Below are 26,314 nucleotides of genomic sequence, written 5' to 3' on the forward strand. Positions count from 1 at the left end.
ATACAAAATTCCTAATGCAGAAAATTAAACCGGCCTCTCTGAAATAAACACTACATTTAGAGAAGCATGGAATATGCAGTGATAAAACCAAATGTTTTATAAAACAGCATGGGAGCTGCAGCAAAACAAGAATAATGGCTGTAAAACTTTTAAAGATTCTCAGAAATAAAGTGAAAGAAAAATTTTTAAACAAGAGCACCCAGACTTGCAAAATTTGAAGAGAAGCCCTGATGATAACAGATAGGATGATGCTTACAATGGATGATTCACTACACTAGATGTAGTTAGCATAAATGAAAAAATTTCTCACCTACCTGCTTGTTCTTGTTACTTTTGTGATATGTTTACTTAGCAAATACTCTCACCTTTTCAGGATGAAAATTAAGTGCACATAGTACAATGCAGGCTAGATCTTCAGCAAAGTACACAAGTCATGAATCAAGAGTCAAGAAAAAGCACTTTGAACTGCTTGCACACAGTTTTCCTGTGGTAGTAATTCACTTTAATCTAAAGTTTATGTATGAAGCTGGAACTGTATACAGAATATAAGTTTCCAGGCAGAAGACATGGATTAAGCTGAGCTCCTGCTTCAAGACGGTTTTGAGGAACTGAAAATACTTAAGAACATTAAGAACTTGAAATTATTTATATAATATTTCTAGAAAATAATGAAACAAGAATTAACCAAGAATACGCATTTGTAAAACTTGGTGCAACAGACATAGAAGTCTCCACTAAACAATAATCATAGGTATTTGTTTTTGTTTTTGGTTTTTTTTTTTTTTGCATTGATTTTTCTGTTATAAATACACTTCATTTTTTAGAAGTATATCCTTAGCTTTACAATAGCAATAATATTGTATCAATAGATTATATATATACACACACATAAACATATATGGAGCAAGATATAACAAAATACATTAACTATGTATAACTTTGTAAACAATTGCATTACATACTTTTCAAACAGTTGCCTATAACATTAAGGACAGATTTACTGACTATGTGAAGTCTGATTTTATACACCTATACAGATTGTTTACAAAAACCGTGTGCGCTCAGTTCTTAGAGAACAAATATATTTTGTTTGACTCAGCAGGTCGCCTTCTTGTCTAGGCAGGAAAAAAAAAATGGAGACCAATGCTGTAATCCTTTCAGAATAAAATGTTTAAATACAAACATGATTGCCATTGTAGACTGTTTAATTTAGAGAGATTATATTTCAGCCCTGGTTTTGAGAGGTTTGCTGATTTGACTATTGAGATTACACTTCAATGCTTATCTTAATTGTTTAGATAAGATTTGTTTAAATCAGGCAGGTGAAAAAACAGAGGCATAGTACATCGAAAGACTGGGAAGAGACTGGCATTTTACTAGATTATGCTTATTTTAAATTACAGTGGATGGAAGAGCAAACAGTCTCAAAAACCTGCCAGGGTCTGGTCTTCAGGGAGTAAGTTTGAAGTGCAAGACTGACTGGCAGGATTCTGCATTTTCAACAAACTGGAAAGAGCAGCCATGACGACTCAAAAACTCTACTTAAGGCTTACTACGGTACACAAATGCAAATGACATAAGATCAATTTAATAGTTTTTTTTTTTAATTGTACTTGATGATTACAATAAGGTTTTACTGTTTTCTAGAAAGATTACCTTCCCTTAAAATTACTGTTAAAATGTTTAATGAATGAGATTACATAAAATTAATACAGATAGATATAATTTGCGTACGAGAAATTCTCTTACAGTAAATAAATTTATGGTTATAAAAATACAACAGTAATTGGTGTTTTACTTCAGCAACAGGTAGCACTGCATTTTTCAATTATCTAGTTAAGGTAGTATATCATGCCATAACTGTTCAATTTCAAGGTTCTAAATTTAAAATTTGTCATACCTATTGATTATACCATAGCAGAGAGACTACCAGAACAGGATATATGAGAAATATGTCTTTGAGATGTTTACGTGGCCATGTGCACTTACAGTACATATATTATAAAAACAAACGACAAAATAGATCAATGGTAAATCATACTCAAAAGAAATCAACGGTAAAAACATGCAGCTTTGTCTATTAATCCATCTACAGATTAATTACAGCTTCATATTTGTGAGTCAAGTGAAATAAAATGTGGGTTCCAGTTTGTTATTATTTGACTTTTTTTTTTTTTAAATATATGCTCTACTGCTTTTCGATCTCTACTTCAGTTGCATTTTTTCAGTGAATTCTACAGTGATACAATAAAAGTGATACTAGTGCTGATGTAAACAAGACTATCAAAGCAAATATGCAAGTCAATCTTCATAGAACAAGGTAGCATCTCTTACTGAGTACAGTTGGAAGAAACTAGCAAGATTTTTCTGGAACACAAAGAATTTAAACACTTCAGGATTCAAAGTATTTCACACTTGTAATCACATTTTGTTTCAGTTTTTTGTTGTCATTTCTTTTTCTAGTAATTTGAATTTGCTGACTTTTAATTCTACCTTGTATAAGAGTAGCTTAAGGTAAACAAAGCCATGATGTGTTGAGAAGTCTAGTCTAAAGAGGCTTACTTTTTCATGTTTCAGAAGGCTCATTTGATATGATCAAGGCAAAGAAAACACAAGATGCAGAGGAAGATCAGAATAATCCAAATAGGTTTAATAGAAAAATATGAATCCTAGGTTTACATAAGTGCAAAGTCAAGAATTAATTTAGATTAAGATTATTCCAACTATAAAAAGCATCTTTTATTTCTTATTTTCATAATCAAAAGAAGGACATCATTTTGTATAGGATCTGTGAAATACATTGCGTTACTCTGTGACCCCAAGTGAATTTGAATAATCCCTAATCCCTGCATTATACACATTCCAGTCTTTAATCATGCTTCTAGCCCACAACTGAAACTCTAAATTTTGGACAGTACATTTATTTGAGATGAATTGACCACAATTCATCCCTTATAATAAAGACAAGAGTAACGCGTAACCATAGAGCATTTTTCATATTTGGTATAATTTGTTGGGTGGATACCAAAAATAGATTTGTCCAAGAAAAGTATTACCTATATTCATCAGCTCACACACAATTTTAGTTTTTTTGTTTGTTTGTTTGCTCCCAGCTTACCCACAATCAGCATACAATTAAAGATCCAGGTGTGTACAGGCAGCAATTTAGAACATTTCCATTAAATCACTTAAGTGTCAACGCTAAATCAGTTAAAAGCTGCCTAATGTATAGACCTGAAAATTTAATAGCTCATGAAACACTATGAAAAAGGAGAGCATCTCAACTTTCCACAGATCTCCACACTTAGCTTGCTGCTATTAAATATATCTTTACTAACAGTGAAAAGAAATATGTTAAAAACAGTTATTAATCCTCAGTGATGTCCAGATACTGTAAATGAGATAGATGTTCTTTCCTAAACAGACTTAGACTCACCCAAAGAATTGCCTTGATTACACTCTCAATAATCAACTTAAGGCTTTTCTCTGTGAGTGACTAGAAGTCAAAACAGTACATTTAATAGAAGTCTAACTGGTGGACAGCAACCGAGAATAACCTGAGGTGTCAAGAAATTATGTTTAATTGCAACATGATTATTTCTTGCATGCTTACAAGAGATAGATTTGAAACTAGATGGGCTTCAAAATTTCACAGACCAGAAAGAAAAGAAAAAAAATGGATATCTGCAAATTAATCTGAGAACATCACTTTGTAAGTAGTATTTTAAGTGTTAAAAGTGAAGGAAATTAACCTTTTGAGTATTGTTTCATGAAATGCATTGCCTTCTCCATCACTTAAACTATTTGCATGAAACCTTAGACTCAAAGTAAGTGGCAAAACTATCAGTGACTTCAATGAAAGAAAAAGATTGAAGGGTCAGAATTTCAGCTCAAACTCAAGATCATTTATATTGTTAAAACATTCATATTTCTACAGGCTAATGGCTTGAGCAAGAAATTAGCAGGCAATATTGTGACTTATTTTGTAGCTAGACTAAATGCTCAGAATACTCTTTCAAATTCTGAAAGTTCAGAGCTGAGCTGTTTATTTGCCATTTTGCCAGTTCCTTCTGAAGTTCTCCATTTGTTTTCTCTGAAGTCAGCAAACCTAACCCCTTTCTGCATAATCTGCAAAGAATTTTGCTACCTTTAGTGACTTACAACATAAATTAATGGAAGCTCATTTAGCCATAAGGATATGCAATCATTTACACGCAGAAACAAAGCTTCCCTCGCTTATGGTTAGTTAGCTGTTTGTGTGCGATAATATAGAGATCTGTAGTAGTACAGCTAGTTAGAAAATTCTACATGGAAATTTTCAGGAATTCAGAAATCAGGCAAACCTTCATTTGCTACAAATGCTGTGAAGACAATAGTGGTGACCACATGTTGAATTTTTTTTTTGTTGTTCAAGAATTATGAACTGAATTTTTCAGTAGTTACCTTTCAAAAGCAGGTTTTCCTTTCAATTTTCCAGATAGTAGTATCTCACTAAAATATGTTATTCTCTAGAACAAGTAAAAAATATATATTTTTGGCAAAGCAGGAAGGAATTTAGATGTAGCCTGGAATTTTCAATGTCAGCTCTGTCTGAAGCCTGCACAAACACTATGGCCTTCATTGTCATAACGGATGTTAAGCCTTTCACCAAATATTCTGAAGTTATGATAATTGTTAGCTACAGATGCTAACAAAATGACGTTATGGTCTTGTGATATTTAGTCCATGTTCTAAGTGCGGTAGGATTATGAAAAATAGCACAAGATTTTTGGCTAGGTAGAAAACAGATGACATATCTTTACTAATTCAAATCACAGTAATGTGATAACTGAGGGCAGAAGGATGAGCATTGATTATTTAAGTATCTATCTTTTTTTGTGCTCCAAAGTGTTTCTCAAGATTTGGTATTAATAAATTCAAGGAAATATGGACTGCAATTGCAACAAAATCAAAATATGTGTGGAAAACCAAAATACATCAATTTAAGAAAACTGTGTCTTCTGAGAGGCAATGACCTCTATTTATGTCAGTATCATCACTAGATTTAGCCTACTATGGTCTTCAAGACTACAAAAGGCACTCAATGCATTAACCTATATTATCTAAGTAACTAAAGCCATTTGAATTTTCACTAAAAACATATATATTACATTGAAATAGGACAGGGAGGTTTCCTATGGAACAGCAGAAGAACCTAAATAAATCTCAATCTTTCATTATCCAGGGGTCCTGTCCTGTCAGAATACAAGAAAGAATAGAAAGAAGGCAAAATAAATCCATGTGCTTTGGGGGACATAGGCTCAATAGCATCAGCATGAGAAGAAACATGCCAAATATTTCTCCACAGAAAAACTTTCTAACATCTAACCACAGCTTGCCCCTGCACTCCTTACTCTGCCAAACACAGATGAATATAGCAAACAGGTCTCTGCCCTATCATTTCTTCATCTTTTCTCCTCCTTGTACCTGGCACCAATACACAGTACCCTCAACAGAGCTGAAGCAGAACGAGCCCTGACCAGACACCATGGGCTGTTGTTGCCGCCTGGTGCTGGAAGTGCAGAGCTGGGAGAAATGGAAAACTGAGTGGGAAAGGTGCTTGGATGAGGTAGGGATGAGAGCTAGATTTTGAGTTGAGGAGGAGGAAAAAATCAAAATAAGCCAAGGTGAAGTCATGTCCTGGCTAGCTATAGAGTGATATAGTCGTCAGACTGCTCATGCTTGCAACGGGCAAGTTATTAAGTGATGGGTATAATGGCTGTTCCAAATGTATCAGAAGGAAGATTATCAGTGTCACAGTCTCAAGGCTGCGTATGATGCCAAAATCAGTTACTGCTGAAGGAAGGATGAGTCAATTAAGATAAAGCAATCTGCTGAAACGGATCTGCCATGTTCCCTACTGAGGAAGTCTATGACCAGTTATAATTAGCACAACTAGAACCCTATTACATGTCATGCAGAAAGCATGTTTGTAATGATTTCTGAATGCTAACAGCCATGTGATAATATGCAAGATACAGAACATAGCAGCAGGATTAACCTGTTAAATACATTTATGAGATATCATACAGAATCTAAACTTCAGGACATGGCAAGTAGGCAGAAATAACAAAAGAGTAGAAATAGCATTTGATTTACTTCTAAATAGCATACGAGACAGCTGAAGACACTATAACAGTCTAAAAATCACTCTCTTTAAGGGACACAAAAAATGAGATTATATAAAAATAAAAATACAAGGAGAAAGTTGGTTAGAAGGGTAAGAAGCTTGTAAGTCACAATGAAGCTTAGATAAGTTTTGGAGGGGAAAAAAAAAAGAGAAATATAAAGCACTCAGACTTTTCCTTATCATTCCATATCCCCACTGTCTCTGGGCTTCAAAACCACATACACGATTAAACAAAAGAGCGTGAGGGACACCTGTAAGAAAATAACACTCTTCAAAACATGGAAATCAGCCAAAGAAAATAGAAAAGCAGAAAGTCTCATAAGCTCAATGTAAATTGGACAAGAAAAAAAAGGTCTAAAACTGACATGCCAAATGCATAAAGCTGGTAATAAAACTGCTTTCAAACACATCTGATGTAGGAAGCCTGACAGGGAACAGTTGGGCATGCGAATAACCTGACTATAAAAAGAGCACAAAAGAAGGAGAATAAAAAGATTAAACAAATTACTTGTGATAGGATTTATTACCGAGAGAAAAAGTCTAAGATGTTCTCGTACATGATCTACATTTCTCAAGAGATGCATTTTGGGCATTGTCTGAAATTGAACTTGTTTCTGAACATACAAGTTTTAAGAGGATTCCAGAGACTATGCCGAAAATTACAAACCAGTCACTCTGAATTTTGTGCCTGGAAACTGTCTATGTATGATATGAAGAACATCTTATTTAAACATACAGAGAAACACAATGTAATGAGAAAGAAAGGTTGCATTCCATTTTGTACTGGATACTTACAAACACTAATTTGAATTGTTATTCCTCTAGTGGAATCAAAAAAAGGCACAGATTAGAGTGATTAAACTGGTACTGGATTTGCAAAAAGCTCTTTCTTATCAAAGGCTTCAGAAAAAAAATTGTTGTCAAGAGATAAATAACTTGGTTTAAATACAGCACCTGCTATTAAGAAAAGTCAATTGTAAAAATGGATTATGAATTTTTAAAAAAGAGTGTTGTAGCAATGAAGCCCCACTAAGATCTTCACTGCTTCCTGTGCAGTTTAGTGAATGAGAGGCAAATAGTTGAATATAAGAGCTAGCTAGTTTAAAGCTAATAGCAAACATGTGCAAAAGGATCTCCGAAATACTGTGTCAATACAAAGCAAAGTACATAGAAGAAAAGAACCCAAATGTAAGGAACCTTCATCAAAATGATAATCACTTTTTTTTTTTTCATAGCTCTCTGACAAGAAAAGCTCAATAATTAGCAACAGTTAAAATACATACAACATCAGTACCAGTATGGAAATAGAAGAAATGATACTGTGGCATAGGCCTACAGAACACACAAATACTGAAAATCACTTGCAGAGCTAGTCACTTCATTTCTAAAGAGAGGAAAGAGCTATGGATGGTAGACTGCTGACAAGTGAACTCAAAAGAATAGGCAACACATATGAGAACAATTCCAAATTTGGAAAAAGACAACTACTGCCAAAAAGATTCAATAGAGATCTAAAGAATTACATGAAGAGCAATTAATGTCATTCATCTTGGCTTAATTTTATTTTTGCTTTTTTTCTTGCTAACTACACAGGAGGTCAGGTACTAAGCTAGAAAGATCTTTTGGCCAATACAAGGTAGAGCTGAATTCCTTCCTTAAATGAGAAATTACAAAAAGGTGGGAGGTAGAGGTAGCAAAATGGATTCCATTCACGTTAAAAAAAAAAAAAAAAAAAAAAAAAGTATTGTATTCACCTTGCAAGTTTTCCTACATCTTTATTCTAATTACTTTGAATGTAGATTAGATTTTAACTGTTAAATACATAAGACATTTAATTTTTTTATAGATCTGAAAGAATGTATGTGAATATATTTCATATTTAAACTTACCTAACAAAAACAAATCACTAAACAGATTAATGTGGCAGGCATTCTTTTTTTCCCAACCTTTTAACTTAATGAAAAAGTGTGCGACTAATTATTGGAAGGTCTTAAGGGAATTATTAAGCTGTTCTTAATAGACATAATGCCAAAACTTGTGTAGTTTAGCGATGCATAGAAATATGGCCATTGAAAAATACTTTTACTGTATTTCTGTAAAAAAAATTCCTTTCCTCCCTCAGTTTTTGAATGATAGTAATGAAGGTAACATGCATTTTATTGCTTTTCTGCACTGAATTTCATAACCATCTCTGTCATAAGCGACTGAGTACACATTACACAAATGTGAAATAGCAGTCCTAGTTTTTCTGTTCCCCCGAAAGAAGAACTTTTCTGAAACATTTCTCTCCATGTCTCAGTGTTAATCAGGCTTCTAAGAAAAAAATAAACCATTTCAACTGGAACAACATACAAACAATGCACTTAGAGTTCTTACATTTCTTACAAAACTTTTCCATTAAATTACATTCATATGTTTTCTTAACAACAACAAAAATTTTTAATTAGCCAAACTATCCAATGTGGCAGTAATTAGTCTCTGCTGATTCAAGTACTGTTCAAAAGCTCAATATAATTTCCCTCATTTGAAGTGTATTTGGCAGTATAGAAAAGTGATTTTAGTTCTATACATTTATTTTTCAATTATCAAATACATAATAACATGTTGCATAGAAACCAAAATTCAGTTCCTTTCTTGATGACATAAATATTTTTTATTCTTCATTACCCTGATGTGTTGCATGCATACTTAAAAAGTTCACCAAGATCCCATTTTTCCTGCTGCTATTCCTTTATTGGCCAGCGTGAGTTTAGTCACTAGAATAAGCCTCCAGGAAATCTCAGAGGGTAGGACTGGAAGGGACACCCAGTCCCCTATCTCTATCAAAACTTGGGACTGGCTTTTAAGGCTTTCCACACACAGCTCTGGGGTTTAAATCACAACCATTAGAAATGCTACTTTTCTCCAAGGTCCTCCCTCCCTAACTAGGCAGAAAAAGGACTTCAGAATCACTTTCAACTATTTAGTACAAACACTGTAAGGAATACTGACAGCATCAAAGCAATAGAAACATTGTTGCACTCAAATTTAATTTCATCTGTGCTTTATACGAGTCATTTTGTTTATTCCATTTTTTCTCAAAAATAATTTCACAATAGGAGTTTGTAAGTTATAAGCAAATAAAATGTATAAGCCTGAAATCTAACATTAAATGTTACAAATATGGCAAAGATGGGAAGAAATAGAGGACTAAGATTCACCACTCTGATGTGAAGATTCAAGCACATGTTATTGCACAGAACCAAAAAATGCCCAGCTAACAAACCTTTTATCAGTGGCAAGCTGGAAGTATCTAAACAATGGAAAAAGCTATCAGAAGGAAATTTAAACCATGGAGACTTTAGCAAGACTTTAGCTGTTGAAGTACAATTTTTGATAAGGGGAAAAAAAAATGTTTAATGGGTTACAATTCTCAGTTAATAAAACAAGACCGGTATAATTTCTACCTATTATCAACCTGCACAGATTATAATCCCTTTACAGTTCAGTACTTTAAATAACCTAAAAAAGACTCTGTGTATGTACTTGTATTCAGGATTTTATATTTTATCCATAGCTGAACAGACAGGAATTAGAATTTTTGTCATCTATTTGTCTTCCAGTCTGAAAATGTCCAAAAAAACAAATTACATTTTACAACATAACTAATTTAAAAAGCAACATGCATTCTGTGAACAGATCCTTTCTTGAGAAATAATTTATTTTATGAGTTTCAAGTGATTATACTTATATATTGATACTAGGATTTAAGTACTAATTGGATTATCTCTGGACTATTTATAGGATAAACTAATCAGAGACAGTTTTCAGATTGAGTTATTCTTTCCTAAATGCTTTCCATTTACATCATCTCCTAGATCCAAGGCCATTCAAATAACGCAGTATGAGAGATATTTTCCCCCTTCCTCCACCAAAATCATTCAGTTTATCTCTGATGAAGGCCTTCTCAGTTCACGATTTCAAAGCGTCAATGTGAAAAATCTAAACCAAAACTCTATTATGTTTCTCTGTCACTAATAGCCACTATTACTAAGAATAAATATTTATTTTGTCCACTAACACTGAATATTCATTCCCCTCCTATACATTTGTCTTTTGAATGAAGGGCAGAAAATGTGCCTGCTGTGCTTAGCTGTACCTCTGCTAGAACAGCAAACACTGATGCAAATACAGTTTTCAATAAAATAATCTCTGATTCAAGTTAAAATGTTGGGCTTTACCAACAGTTAGACGAACCTGCCTTCTTCGCAATTATTTTTTCTACAGTGCTTTTATATAACATTCTTAGTATCACTTACCAATGGTCAGTTGAGAGCTGTAACAAAAATAGCTTTGGTCTTCCATTTTCTATATCTATTTTTTTCTCCTACTATAGTTTTGTTAAATTATTATCATCTCAGAGAGGAAGAAAAATGATAATTGTTAGAACAGAACATCATAAAGAGGGAGGATTCAGAATTAATCAGAGGCAGAAATCATTAAACTACTTCTAGCACAGTCAGTGCAACCACAAAATGTTACTCAAAGACTTAGAGAAATATTTACAGAATTGCAGCCATCCCAGAAGTAACATCACACCTGAAGTGATAAACCCTGTTACACAAAACTACTGAATTGGAAAAGATTACAGAAATGTTCAAAAGACAAGGAATTTAGTAAAGTTTTTGCCAGTCTTCTACTTTTAGCATTTACAAGATAAGGTCAGACAAGGATAACTTCACTAAACAAGATACATTTCTATCTTGGAAACAATTATAAAAATGTGACTGCAGTAAACGCAAACATTGTTTGCATGCAATATAACGTCTGCTCTCCTCACAGTTGAAAACTCCAGCTTATTTTTCATTCTCTTTCTTCTCATATTAGATTATTTTTTTTTCATTGTTACTGTATGTTTTACTGTCTATAAAACATTGAAAACCAGCAGAGGACTTGCTGTATCCTTATAATGAACTGATCAGGGAAGGAAGGACAACTATGTTCTGGACAACATAATTACAGTTTCAAATTATTATTACTATTTTTCCTGTGTTGAAAGGTTTATTATTTAAGAGACGCAGTCCTTGAATGAAGGAAGACACCAGCTTGATGTGCATTTACATATTAATATAAGGGACGTTCTTCAAGACTACTAAAAGCCATTCACTGGAATTTCTAATTCAGAAAAATAATCTGAGCTATAAAGGAAAAATAGGTAAGTGCTTCTTTCATATTTCTTCAGTTTTGGCTGTCTCTTACAGCCAAATGCAGCTACTCTTCTAGTGGGAACATAATACTAGATAAGAGAAGTGAGGTTGATTTGTGGTACAGTTAAAAAAATAAATCAAAAAAGCAAGCAAAATACCTGGATAAAATGCTTTGCATGGTTGATAGATGACTGTAAGGAATAGGCATCAGTAAAATACTGTTTGAAATCAGAGAAGCCATAAGAAGGTGCCACATTTTAATACTAATAACTGAAAAATGGCAGTGGGTTTAAAGAAATCAATATTTCTTACAATTCTTACAACTATATCCTTGACAAATTAGTTGGAAGCTGTTAGCAATGAAAATCTACAAAAAAGGAAATCATTGTAACAATAACATCTAAAAAAAAAAAAAATCAACTCACCCTACTTTAAAGCACTATTAGAACAATGTGTGCAAAAGTTCAGCACAAATACAGTCTAGTACTTCCACAATGCAATAATATTTAAACAACAGCCAAAATTTTGGAATTTGTCTTAGTAAACCCAATTTCAAGGGAGGAGCAAATAAATACAGTTCTACCAGCAATGACATCATCAGCACCATCATTCAAATCCATTTAGTATGTATTCCAATAGCTTGAGATCTTCCATTAAATGCCATCTGATCACATGCATAGAAAATTTAATAGTTATTCTAGATTAGTTAACATATCCAATTTCAATTTCAAATTTTCTAAACCATCTTTCATCTTGCAGATAATATTTCACATGTATTTTTCATCTTCAAAAATCAGCAAAAAACAAACAAAAAACCTTGCAAGATATTAAATACATCAGCTTAAATTTCAAGTTATTTTAAGCACTTCATTATGATTAAAACTTAAAACCTTAAACTTTTTACACGAATTCATAGCTAGCACAATTATTTTCCCTTCTTTTCCGGTAACATTTTGAAATTTGTCTAAACTAGTAGAAAAATAAAACACAACAGCATAAAACCAAGGAATCAATGAATACCACACTGTACTGAAATTTGCTCTCTCTTTGTACTTTTCTAAGTCAGTTGAAAAGAAAATAAAATTACAATTCTTCTTCAACTTGTATTAACACTACTTCCACCAAAAATAGTTTACGGGGGATATTCAGAAGAATGCCAGTGAAGAAAGTTAACTGGTACCACAAGTAGTCAAAGCTACAAAGTAAAAATCATAAAAGCACAAGAAGGCCACTAAAGCCCTGGGCTAGGGGGCAAAGAATATTGATAACTGTTTTTTGCTGTATTTGTCACGTATTTTGAATCTTAATGTAAAAAAAGGAAATACAGCAAGTTCTATATTGCTAATGCAGCTTCTATTTCAATTTTCTCTTTTAATTTTGGTAGCATTCTCTCTTTAGACTATTCAAACTGTTGCAGATAAGCCAGCAAGCTTAAAACTGTTAAAAAAAAAAAAAAAAAGAGAATTCTTACTTGTTTAATAAGCAAGCATACACAAAGCCAAAACTCAATTCATGGGTGCTTAATTTTATAACATCTCACACAAGCTTGATAGTCAGATTACTCAAAATTCTGCATGGAGTTACTGGTACGTGAAATGTGTTTTTTAGACAAATACAAGCGATATAACACTAACTCCCACTACATTATTTCCCGCTCCTCACAGCTTTTCCTGTGTGCCTACATTAAAGAAAATACCAACACACCAAACCTATGTTTTAAACCATGATCTTCCAACCATTTCCACAAGTCCGTCTATCAGATAAAATTTCTCTCATGTTTGTTCAATTACTTCTGAACAGCTAGGAAGTGTTATTAAACTTTCCTTTACAAAAACTATTATTTTTTAACAACAGCTATTGAAGGGGTATACAAAATCTGCACATAGCTCTTAGATGACCACATGTACTTCATATTGTAGTAGGATAAAGGTTAAGCACAGTATTGTTTGACCCTTTCAACTACTAACATTCATGCCATGTTATTGCTAGTGTTGCATGTTAAGCAAGCAACTTTTCAATGAACTTGTGTTGGCTTTACCACAGACACAGATGTTAGGCGGACTCCTTTGTTCATAAGGTTCTCATTATTAACTGAAACCAAGTTGAATATTTGACTGAAGGAAAGGACCATATCATTGTTTTCAGATTTTGCTCTATGACTTAACTCAACTACATCTGCCAGCTTTGGAAATACCAAGTACTTCTTGGCGCCAGTACTGGCGCCTTGCTCTATGACTACCATCTTAAGTGCTTCAGTTTGAGGAAGTCTCCTAACGATCAAAACAGTTTAATAAAAACTTAATCTTGTGATTAAGAGTTACTCATTAGCTGACAGAGTGCACTAAAATTTGCTTCTACTTAGGAATAATTTCACGAAGTTAGCAAATAATAGTAAACTGAATGCATGGCTGTAAATATGTAACCTAGAAAGTTCACAAGATGTTTTCGTGATTTATGAAGTCTGTGTTATACTTGAAACCACATTTATTTAATAGATAGGCTGGCACTTCACAAGATAGTTCAATCTGCTTCAAATCTATTTAAAGCCTTTGGGAAACATAAAGGATGCTCTGAGTATAAATGCAATTCCACTTTTCACCTTTTTGCACTACTGTCTCTTAGCATAAATGTGATAAGTATTATACTCCTTCCAAAAAAATCTCCCATTATAAACAGCTGTTGAAGATGAAACAACTCCAGTTTGAGCTAACCCCCTTAATATGAACTACTTTAGACAGCAAATCAATTAACTGTTGTAATACACTTTTTTGGATATACTCTTGGGCACTTTGAATTAGAATAAAACAACACATCACAGTCCTCTGTGATCAAAGAGTTTAGATTTCATGCCACGTAGATAATTGCTGTTCACAACTATAGGTGGTAATTCTGCAGATAAACATTCAACAAATCTAATTACTATAGTGGAAAATTGAATACGTTACAAAAGTGGAAATAAATGCCATAATCTGCTATTTTCACAAAACACTAAAATAAAGTTGTTTTTTTTTTTGTTTGTTTGTTTGTTTGTTTTTTACATAAGAAAATACAGGAATAACAATGATTTCCAGATAATTAATGATGCAAACTTGAGATAGAATCAACAATATTTATTTCACTTACCATGCTGAATGTCCCTCATGTCTAAGTGAAGGCTAGACATTAATATTCCAACAGCTTGAGATCTTTTGTTACTTAATAACTTGACAACCTGCCAAAATAAAGCCATCTATTATATTCTAAAATTTTTCATGCTGGTGAATATTATTTTGCAATACTAATAAAAAATTCAAAAAATAGTACTCTGAGTAATTTATATATGCATCAAAAAGTATTATTATTTTTAAGGGTGCTTCAACTGAATATATCACAAGCATAAATGTCATCTAGCTGAATCTTAAATCTAAAAGTTACTGTAAAGTTTCCTTACAGTTTATGCTTCATTAGGATGCACACTTTCAATTTCACATTACTGTTATAGGTGTATGAAACAGGCTGTCATATAAAAAAATTCTATGTCTGTCATGGAATTTCTTTGGCTTCCAGAACCACACAATAATTTCCATCTTTGATGTAAGCTAAAACTGTGAGAATTTGTGTCTTATTTTCAAGTTTAATATTGCAGGTACCAAATACAATTTTATTAAAAAAAAAAATAACTATTACATATTGGTAGTTTCTTTGATCAGTTAGAAAATAGAGAAAAATCTAAGCTTTTTTTTTTTTATCAAATAAGCAAAAAAAAAAATGTACTTCTGTACATATTTGCCTTGCAAACATAAAAGCAACAAGTATTTTATGAACTATCTTTCACAGGTAGCTCTAAGCTATTTGACTTTCGCTGGATATAAATTTCATGTTACTGAAACAATTAGCAAGTAATTACTGGAAAGGTTTCTTATCTGCAAAGTGACATGAATTTGGATTCTAAGTAGGGCTACAACATTATGCAGATGTAGAAGATTAAATGCTGATCTACTCAGGTTTCTCAATTTTATGCTGTACTACATGCTAAATAAAAAAACTGAATTTATAAGAAGAAGAGAACAGATATTTGATCTGTGAATTCAAGTTACTTTTACATTTCGATCAGGTAGGGGATATGCTTTTTCAAGTTACGTAGTTTCTATCATTGCGCTGAGATGACATAACAACTACAGCCCACTGGAAAAAATAATTAGTAATTAATGAGTATAAATGAAATTAATAAAAATATTTTAGCTAAAAAATGTAATACAGTTCATATCTTAAAATCCATTCAAGTATTCCACAAGATGTTTACAGTTGCTCTTACTTTGATTCACTCAAGTTTTCACACAAGGGTTTTTAAGTTGATGACTGAGCAGTAGATGAAGAACAGCAAAATTCTGAACTAGAACTATCCCACTAGAACTGCTTAGAAATGGAAGCTTGATAAACTCACAAATGCTTGCAGAAAGTTTTCTGAGGATGTGATTAGTTGGCCAATTCTATTTATTTTTATTTATTTTTCCTTGTGCCTTTGTAATCATCAGTGTGTCAGGTATTTCCCTTTCCTCATGAATTTCTAACTTCACTGCAGTGAAGTGAAAATCTTGCATCCTGCTAAGTAAAAAAGCTTGGAATCACAGACCAGGTGCAGCATTATCACTGTTCACATGGTGAAAGACCTAGCTGTCAGTGTCATTTGTCAGAAGTTAGCAAGTGCTCATTCAATTATATAACACACAATGCATTAGTATTAAACACTGAAGTCAAATATACTGAATTCAAAATTTTACAGATAAGATACAGAAGATCTTGTTTTACAGAAGATAATTATTTTCTGAATTCAAAGGGAAAAACTATGATAATTCACAAAAATATAACTGGGATGCTGCACACTGTCATTACAACTATAATTGCTCTAATTATTTCCTATTAGGAGTATAGATATTTAAGCATAGAACTGCGATCAAGCTAAAACAAACAACCTGAGACTTCCTGTAAAGATAAACTATTATCTGAAGTCTGTTCTTGGGACTCTCCAACTTTTAGTAACGTCAGTACCCATACACTACTATATTACTACTAGATTCAACTTGTGAAAACACTATTTTACCATCCATCAGCAATCTAAATCTGAGAGCTACCAAGAACAGGGCTACACATGTAGTATGGCAACCAAAACTAGAGAGAAAAAATAGCCACTAGATACATTAACTATGACTTTGTGATACAGACTAAAACAAACCTTTTCTTCTTTTCAGGGGACATCAATATTAGAGGCCCAGAAAATCTGAGTCACATGCTCTAGTAGTAACCTGATCTGAAAGTTCACAGGAAAAAAAAGTGGCTTTTTTCTTAAAGTGAGCTGATGAATAAGAGACTGACTTGATTTGCAGTGATCAGAAGAAAAAAAAAATTAACACTGTTCCTGTGCACAATAGGTCATTATTTCTACCAAAATTCTGAACTTCAAGGACATCAGAAATACTAGAAGAGCGTCACCATCAAGTAAATGGGGGCTCAGAAAAGGAACAGAAAGTGTGGTTATATAACAACTATTTGTTTTGTCCAGCTTTATTTAAAATGTAGGCTTTATGTCAGTTTTCATACTCATCTTTACTCATTCTTCCTTCCTAATTTGAGTAAATTGCATGAAAACTATATCTTCTTCCAATAGAACGCTGTAACAATATGACACTAATTCAGAAAATATGAATATTAAAAATAAGTGCCTAAAGCAATTCCCACATTTAAAAACAAAACAAAATAAATCAGCAACATAGTGTAGGCCGACTGTCCACACAAGCTAGTAGCATCATTTAAAGACATAGCAACAAAAGACTGATAAACTAATCTTTACAAGATCTAAAATCTCAGACAACACACAACTCCTTTTTAGTCTGGACCCTGGAACTTTGCTTTAAAGAAATTAAAAAAAAAACTAAGCAGAAGATTTTTATCTGAAGCCTGAAGTCTAGCACAAACTTTTTAGTTGTCGAGTGGTCTTCATTGTTAAACAGTAAACAAACTACTTTTGCCAAATTTGCTCCTGATTGTTGAAACAGCAAAAAAAATTCAAAAAGTCAAAAAGATATTTAATGAAAGGTAATGCAAGACACATGGCTGATGAGAACCCTGAAGTAAAAAATACAAAAGTTCCCCTTTCCCCAGAAAAATATTTATTTAATGCACGGAATTCTTCAGTGGCTCTCATTCTCTGGTTCTGATTTTGACTGCTAGCATTAAGCAAAATTATCCTGTTGGTTCTCAGTGGCTTTGAAAAACTACTGTGTTACAACAAGTCATAAGCAGGAAAGCCACTGTACAAATGCTTGTAGCTTTTATAGAGAGGATGCAGAAATACGGAAGTTCCAAACAAGATTTTAGGAGATTGCATCATGGCAGTAATGCAGGAATCTTGATCTGCTGTTGCAACAACAATTCTTTCCTGTGGATTCCAGCATATTCCAATTATAAAATACATGATCAAAGAATTGTACCATATTTGTCACATGGATATCCTTGCTTCCTTACAGAACGATAAGAGATCATTCCCATAAGAGCTTATTAGTTATTTTTTAAAATTTATTTAAGGTAAAACCAAAAATTAGTTCTGGCTAGCAGTGGCATGAGAGGAAAAACACACAATACACCTGGTGAGGATATTTTGCTATAGCAGGAGATAAAGTATTTCTACTTCATACCTACCAAACAATATAACATCCAGTTCTGACTGCCTAACAGCCTACCTATTCTGATGGAACATGTTGATTTAAATAAAATCATTTTTTACCACTTTAAGCAATCTGAGTAATTTTTCATCTAGATTCAGATATGCAGTAATAATTCCGATAAACACTGCAATCCTCAAAAGGAGACAAAAATATTTAAATACTCATCATTAAAAATAATTGCAATAACCTAATTCTAAAGATTAGAGTGGGGGATGGAAATAAAATATCGAAGTTTAAATTCTTTAGCTTAAAAACAGATCATAAGAAATATATATTTTTTATATGCTTAAAGCTATTTGATAGTTTAACTGATTGTTATATACCACAATTATACCTACTTCTTTCAGCATCTGAAGGACATGGGTACCTTAAAGTTTAATTTCTAAATTTGTAGCTGTTGTAATTTGTAGCTGTTCTAAATTTGTATTCTGTTTGTAATCATGAAAACATCTCTGTGAGTTGGTTAATAACAAAAGTGAATGATCAGGGTCTACAATATAAACTTTAAGAAAATGGAAATCCAACAAGCTAAAATTTTCTTGGTTTCTTCACATAAAAAGTGAAAATTTTGTATGTTCTACAATGAACTAACACTTGCTTTTTTGCAAGTGATCAGAACCACTACCATGAACAACCTTGTCACGTTAGGAATTATACAAGTCTTTTGAATAGTCTTCAAAAGATATTGCATGCCCAAATAGATTTGAATTTATTATTTTTAAATATTTTATTTGAAGTTAACAGATGAAATCAGGAAGACAAACAGGAAGCTAGAGGAAGACAAAGAAAAAAGGGCAGGTCAAACAATGGAAAAAGCCTGCAGAATAAAATCTGCAATGTTACCATCTTATGACACATGGTTACAGTCAAAAACATTATTTACTGTACTCACTCCCAATGAACTCTTTTAGTTGCAGCTGCCTCCTTTTCTTTACAACTTTTTTGTTCTTGCTGTTTGTACTGACCACCACTAAGCAAAAATTGCATTATTCTCTAATTTGATGGTTACACTAGATGATCTTGTAGGTCCTTTCCGACCTTGTGATCCTATAATTCCCCAAATCATCATCAGCAAAGCGTCCTGTCCACAGCAGAGGGGTGATTAGATGATCAACTAGATGATTGAGAACTGGCTGACTGGCAGAAGGTTGTCATCAGCAGGTCAGAGTCTGGTTGGAGGACTGTAACAAGTGATGTTCCCTAAGGGTTGGTGCTGGGTCTGGTGTTGTTCAACATCTTCAACAATCTGAATGAAGTGACAGAGTCCACCTTTAGCAAGTTTTCCGATGATACAGAACTGGGAGGAGTGACTGACACACAAGAAGGCTGTGCTGCTATTCAACAAGAACTGAACAGACTGGAGAGTTGGGCAGTGAGGAGCCTGACAAGGTTTAAAAAGAGCAAGTGTGGAGTCTTACACCTGGGAAGAATAACCATATTCATCTGTACAGGAGAGGAGCTCTGTGAAGAAGGACCTAAGTGTTCTGGTAGACAGCAAGTTGGCCATGAACCAGCAGTGTTCTCTTGTGGCCAAGGCCAATGGAATCCAGGGATGAATTAAAAAAGAATGTGGATAGCAGGTCAAGGGAGGTGATCTTCCCCCTCCTACTCTATCCTGGTGAGGCACATCTGGAATGTCCTGTTCTGGGCTCCCCACTTCAGAAAAGACAAGCATCTCTGAGAAGGAATTCAGCAGAGGGTTACAAAGATGATAAAGAGGCTAGAGTATTTTACATCTGAGGAAAGACTGAGTAACCTATGTCTATTCAGCCTAGAGAAGAGACTGAGGGGAGATCTGATTAAAGTTTATAAGTATCTGATGGGAGGTGGAAGGCGAATGAAGCCAGGTTCTTCTTGGTGGTGCGAAGCAATAGGACAAGGCCTAAAACATGAACATAGGAAGTTCCATACAAGCATGTACAAGAATTTCTTTACAGTAAGGGCAAAGGAACACTGGAACAGGATGCCTAGAGGGATTGTGGAGGATCCTATGGAGGTCTTCAATACCCACCTGGATGCCTGCCTGTTTGACCTATCATAGGGTACCTGCTTGAGAGGGGGGTTGGACTTGATCTCATGAGATCCTTGAGAATCTCTTGAGATTCTGTGATCTTTAAGGACCCTTCTCACCTAAATCATTCTATGATTTAATGAAAATCATGTCTCTTACCTGAAGTATTTTTGGACTTCATTACAAATGAAAAATAGTAACCTTAAAAACTTGATTTTCATGTTGGCACTAAAACTTTGTTTAACTCATAAGTCATTACTGATAAAAAATACAATTAGGGATATTCATAAAAATTGAACGTTATTTTAAAATATTAAATCATCATGATCACTGTACTAATCTCTTTTTTTTTCCTTTAGGTGAAACACACTCAATCCATATGTACATCCAATTCTGAATTTGAGTTCAGTTGTAGCTTTCTTTCTTGCATTCTCAGCTGAAAAAAAGCAGGTGGGCAGACAGGAGAAGAAATGCATATTGTTTTCTGTTCTTTCTTTTGTGTGTTTTGTGTCCCATTCTTTTTCCCTTGATAGCATCTAACATTAACACATCCAACACGCTAAGAGAAGCATCATCACCCAGACATTCAAGGGAGAAATGGAAAAGGTAGTATATGAAAGATCTAAAAGTGCTTCCTATAGAAACATACAATCGCCAGTCTCCCTGGAAAGATAGCCATAATTAAGGCAGCTCAACTCAGTTTCTGGCACAGCAAGAGTTCTGTACAGACCAAGGTGGCAGCTATTTTTCAAGATTCAAGATCTGGGTTATACTTGTGCAGCTTTCAGTTGCACAGCTGCTGGAAGTCACTCACTACAGCCTAAATCCTTTTTTCCCCTGTACTTGAGCAAACTTTCTGTACAACCTTCCCCTACAGAGGTTTTCCACTGCATAAAGGAACAGAATGAGGCCATTATCAGACAATTGAATGGCTTCTCAGATTAAGAAATGACAACTCTCAATTCTCAACTTGACAGAATCCATAAGATGTTAAGCAGCAGCAGCTAAACCATGCCATTAAATCAGCAGAACCATTCAGTACTCATGATGATAAGCACACAAAGTAGAGAAACTTCCAGAGCTTTTTGGTCACAAGATGAGATTACAGCATTGTCAGATGCCAAACTCACATTTGTTTATTAAACTTACAAATATATGATCTGAATAAAAGTAGTAAGAAGAAGAACGAAGGAGAAATGTATGTACATAAAAGATGACATCAACCTGGGAAACCTGAACAGGCAGAGAGATTTGATACATGGTCAAGTTGTGTTTGCAAAAAATAATCTTGAAGAATTTAAGTCAAGAATAAAAGAAATAGTAAAGAAAACATGCAACAAGTTGTATAAAGAATAGAGTGAAAGGTAAAAAGCAAAAATCATTCAAAAAGCCTCTAATAAAAAATTATCCTTACAAGCAAAACAAATGAGATATAAAAAATTATAAATAACTTCAGGACATCATTAATAGTGCATAAATAAAAATTATGTTTCAGAAAACTCTAAAATTTCTGTCTGTGAGGGCAGCAGTACTCCAACTCTGCCTCTGAAGAGTTCACAAGAGAGCAAGAAACAGTTGGGCCACTGACATAGCTAAGAGATCAATAAATGTGGATACAGAAAACTTCTTAATACAGTGCCTCATCTATTTGCAGAGGGAAACAATTCTCCTTTTTGGAATATTCTTTTTCCCTTGATGTCCTTCCTCATTAATGAATAAATGTGAATAATCTTTTATCTGTTAACTCAATGTGACATTAACTTTATTTACCAATTTATACTCATTTTATGTGGCATTTCATTCCTAGTATTCTATTACCATGGCGTCTTTGTGTTCAACTCAGAAACTCAAAAATGCTGAAATCATTAGCAAAATTGATGCATCTTGTTTGCATCTAAGGCTTTTGAAACAAAATTAAACTTAAGTAACCTATTATTTATTTTCTGGGGTGGAAGTGAGAGATTAAAATCTTAATTTCAATAGATTAATACTAGATTTTCCATATGAGAATATCTTTAACATTTTTCTTTCATTTACATGATAGATTATAAACATATGGTCTGCTCTTGAAAAGTTCTCTGCAGATAAATGTATGTTATTTTCAAAAAAAAAAAAAAATTATCGTCAGCAAGCTTTCTAAGATGTTGGTTCAAGAGCTAGGAAAGTAATCTACGCAACTCAATTCAGTCCCTTCTGTCAACCTGTTGTGCTGATAGTGATACTAAGATTTTCTGATTGCGTACTATTTTTCCACATACTCCATTTTTTCTGGGAATCCATACTAGCCAGTGTTCTCCATACAAAAGAACATTGTAAGTTTTTAGTGTTGTATTAGAATTATCATTAGTATTTGGCCTCAGACAAGAGACTGTTTTTCTTCTTCAGTAAGTATACTTTTTTAAAGTGCTGCAAAAACCAATAAAAGCATTTTTACTCAGGTAACAGTTCCATTTACTCAGTAGCCAAAGATCATCATTACCAACTGTACTCATAACACTCTGCAGAAGATATGGGAAAGAGCCTATGAAAAGTAGTACCCGTTAATGTAAAAATAAGTAAGTAAATATTGTAACTACATGACACGGCTGAACAAGACACTCCAAAAATCAAGTTTCCATCCACTGATTGGGTCAAATGCTATAGGTTTGATGGAGTTAACTATTTGCTGACACCCATACTGACACCACTCCAGGTTCACAATGGTTCCAGAGAGAAATTACTTAAGATAGAGTAAGAGATGACACAAATCAGACCTGATATACTCTATATTTCCATCTGTCAGATCTCATTTCTTCACTCCCATCTCAGTCATTCACCTTAACCGCCTCATATTCCCTACTTTCCAATCTACCATTACAAGGTTAGGAAAGAAGTCTTTAGAGTTATACTTGCAGTCTCTTCTGAGCAACACTGGTATTGCATATAGCCTGTAGAGTGGCAAAATTTGAGGAACACTTCACAGAGCTAACAGAAGACATATTTGATAAAAATTTTCCACATTTCAAGTGTTCAAAGCTATGTAGACATGAGCAAAAACAGACTTTGTATTCCTTTTTAAAACAGGCAAAATGAAGTTGACACCCAACATGTAAAAGAAAAGCAACAAAAACTAAAAAAAATTTGCAGCCTAAAGAGCTAACTTTTGGCAAAGTTATAACAAGATGGACTTATAACGAAAGCCAGATCACTTTAATATGCAGTAATGGCAGCTCCACCTATAATATACTCCATAAAAGACTTTCTTTGAAGATTAAGTAGGCATTCTCATTGAGCGAGTCTGCACACATTTGGAGCAGCTGAGAATTTGACATACATGTATTATCAGAGAAAAGTAAATCACAGCTTTTTTCATAGCACCAAATAAAAGACAGTAAGAGTAAAATCAATTGCGTTCATAAATAATATTGACCCTTCATTTTTTTCCTTTTTTATTGTGGTAGGATGGATTTTAATGTGGCCTTCATCCGGTGCTATGTGCAAAATCTATTTTTTAAGAATTGTTTTATTTTCTTCAGGTATTTGAGATGGTCATACTAATGGGAAAAAAAGTTAGAAACAATACTTGGCTAGGGCAAAATTAACTTTAACTCGAAAAGAAAGCAAACAAAATCCAAACCTCCACAGTAATGCAGATAAATTTATCACTTTAGAAGGTGAATATCATAAATATTTGTAAATGGTAACAAGTCTATATACATGTACACAAGTAAACAGGTGCATATACTGTATGTTACATAGCATAAATAACAGCGTGCAGAACAGCAGTTTACTGCAAAATAAATATTTCACCTATTAAACCAACCCCAAATGATCAAATTTTTCTTCAGATTAGTTCAAATCTTTTTTTCTCCCCTCAGTGTGGCCTCTTCTGTAAATATATTTTTATTTCAGCTTACAATAAAAACACTTCTTAAAATCAGATGTTTACAGAGTACCAAATATTTTATGCCTCTGAAAGTTATCTGGGTATTTTTATCTGACAACTACTTCAAGCTAGCACTTTGCATCCAATATTTAAAAGAAATTCATCCATTTAGTATAACCACACAGCAATATAAGGAGGAAAAACAATTGCCAAACTAGAAATATTCTGGAGAGAAGCACAGTAAGCTTTACAGATCCTACTTTACAGTGTTCTCCTGCAGCTCAACAGGTGACAGAATACATCTGCTTTGCATAATACATCCCAGTAAAAATCACTACAGAAACACCATTTCTAAGATCTTTACAATACCCATAACTATCACAGAATCCATGCAAGTCAGTAACTACTTAAACAGCACTTAGTGCTTTCTATAAAAACATGCTTGTGGAATTACAGCCATGCTTTCTCCAAAGAACCGCTTCTTCTGCTAAATATGGATGGACTTCATTACCAAAGTGTTTACTGCTGTACAAATGAAGAGCATTTGAGAATGAAGGCCCGTGTTCCAAACTACTTAGAGTATGTACACAGAGCATACTTTTTGTGTTCTGCTTTAATTTTCCTCACTTCAATGCTATGAAAAGCCCATACTCTATTCACACACAAACACTGAACTTAGTCATCTGCAACACATGCCAGCTGAAACGTAGTTCTAATGAAAGCCTCTGATGCCTTCTTGTGTTGTTTCTACCACATTTGATTATCGATTGGTTGATCACTTTCCTCAGGTACTATCACACAACAAATCAGACTTCTCCATCATGTAATTCCTCTTTCTTGACAGATCATTTGTTTGAATGGAGGAAGAGAAGAACACAAGATTCTCTTTTGTCAAACTTAAGTGGCCCACATGAATATTTGATCTAAAATATGGCAGCTACTTAGATTTCCTTAAATTCTGTGTGAAAATTTCTGCCATATACAACTTATTTTCAAGTGAAGAACAATCAGTCAGTCATTTTCAATTAGCTTTATCTACATTTATTGTTAAGTATTTTTCATTTCAAAAAAGTATGTACTGCTAGTATTAAAATCCCCATGCAGTGTTTACTTATAACTGCTGTCTACTTCTGCTTATGCCACAGAATTAAACAATCATGATTTCTACTCTGCTTAGACACTTGCACCACTAAACCTCAAAAACGTGAGTTAACTGTATAGAGAAACCATCAAGTACAGTTTGAAGCTGCAGAGATGTGTTGCGGGGACAGCAAGACAGCAGCAGCACTGTTACCTTTACACCTATCCCAGCTCATACTATCTTTTGCAGTGCACAGGTGTGTAGCTGCCCTATCCTGCCAATCCATCCAGATGAAGATCTTATCCCAGCACCTAACCATAACCATTTGAGCTTCAATACGTTTTCTATTGCCTGCAGCAGGTTGCTAGCACAGTAAAAAAGTATGTGACGGGGAATGTACCCATGACTACTAGGTGTAGAAACACAAAAACATCACTGCACACCCAATGTGGAAATAAAATCTTGCACAGCAGTGAAGTATTTTTTTTTTTTTTTTTTTTTAAGAAAAAAAAAGGGGGGGGGAGAACTTCCCAGTAATGAGTTTAGAAAAGTGCAACAGTGAAGATGAGAGAAAACAAGAATTTTAAACATGGTTTAGCATTCTACAGAATAACAGTAATAAATATCTCCTCTATAGCCTGAAATTTTAATTGTGAATTAATTACCAATCACATCACCAAAAATTGGTCAGGCATTTCAAATCCAAGAAGGTTAGAGCCTCTATCTAGTCAACTACATATTCAGATCCATTTCTTTTACCCCAAGTTTTAAATTGTACATTTAATATGTGCTGTGGGTTTTTTGAACCCTATTCCAAAAAATCAGTGACATAATTATTATATTTCCCTGACTGTGTTTTTCATTTTTAGTATACGTAAACTTTATATTCACTATATATAAACACACTATAAACTTAGAACTATTATCAAATGGTATAACATCAGGAATTAGATTCTTAAATATCACTTTCCTCTGAAATCATGGTAATTTGCATCCATTTCTTTCATTTATAAAATCCTCTAGAATAACGTATATACTTCTCATTGAAGTATCATATGTGGAATCAGTTTCAATCACCATATCTATATCTTTTTTATATATCAAGTGGATAAAGCAAAGTTTTAAATATATATATATTTATATACATATATATACATATATATATATATACACACATACAATACATTTGTATATGTATATATATATATACACTTAACTTCATATAATACTTAACTATAATATAACTTCAAAGCAATTAATTAAGCAAAACCATCATTCTTCAACAGACAGCTTTGGAAAGC

At 33.5% G+C, this 26,314-nt stretch overlaps 1 protein-coding gene across 1 annotated transcript in view; it reads right to left on the reverse strand.

The window, feature by feature from the left end:
• Positions 1-26,314, reverse strand: part of FMN2 (formin 2) — a gene marked incomplete at both ends in the record, with an annotated part of 139,944 nt that overhangs the window by 67,966 nt on the left and 45,664 nt on the right. Inside the window, one exon of the mRNA XM_079532834.1 lies at positions 14,479-14,566. Within this exon, the coding sequence (XP_079388960.1) occupies positions 14,479-14,566 (88 nt within the window). The remainder of the gene's footprint in view (positions 1-14,478; positions 14,567-26,314) is intronic.

This window comes from Tetrao urogallus, assembly GCF_951394365.1.
Source record: "Tetrao urogallus genome assembly, chromosome: 2".
In the NCBI taxonomy this organism is placed as follows: domain Eukaryota; kingdom Metazoa; phylum Chordata; class Aves; order Galliformes; family Phasianidae; genus Tetrao; species Tetrao urogallus.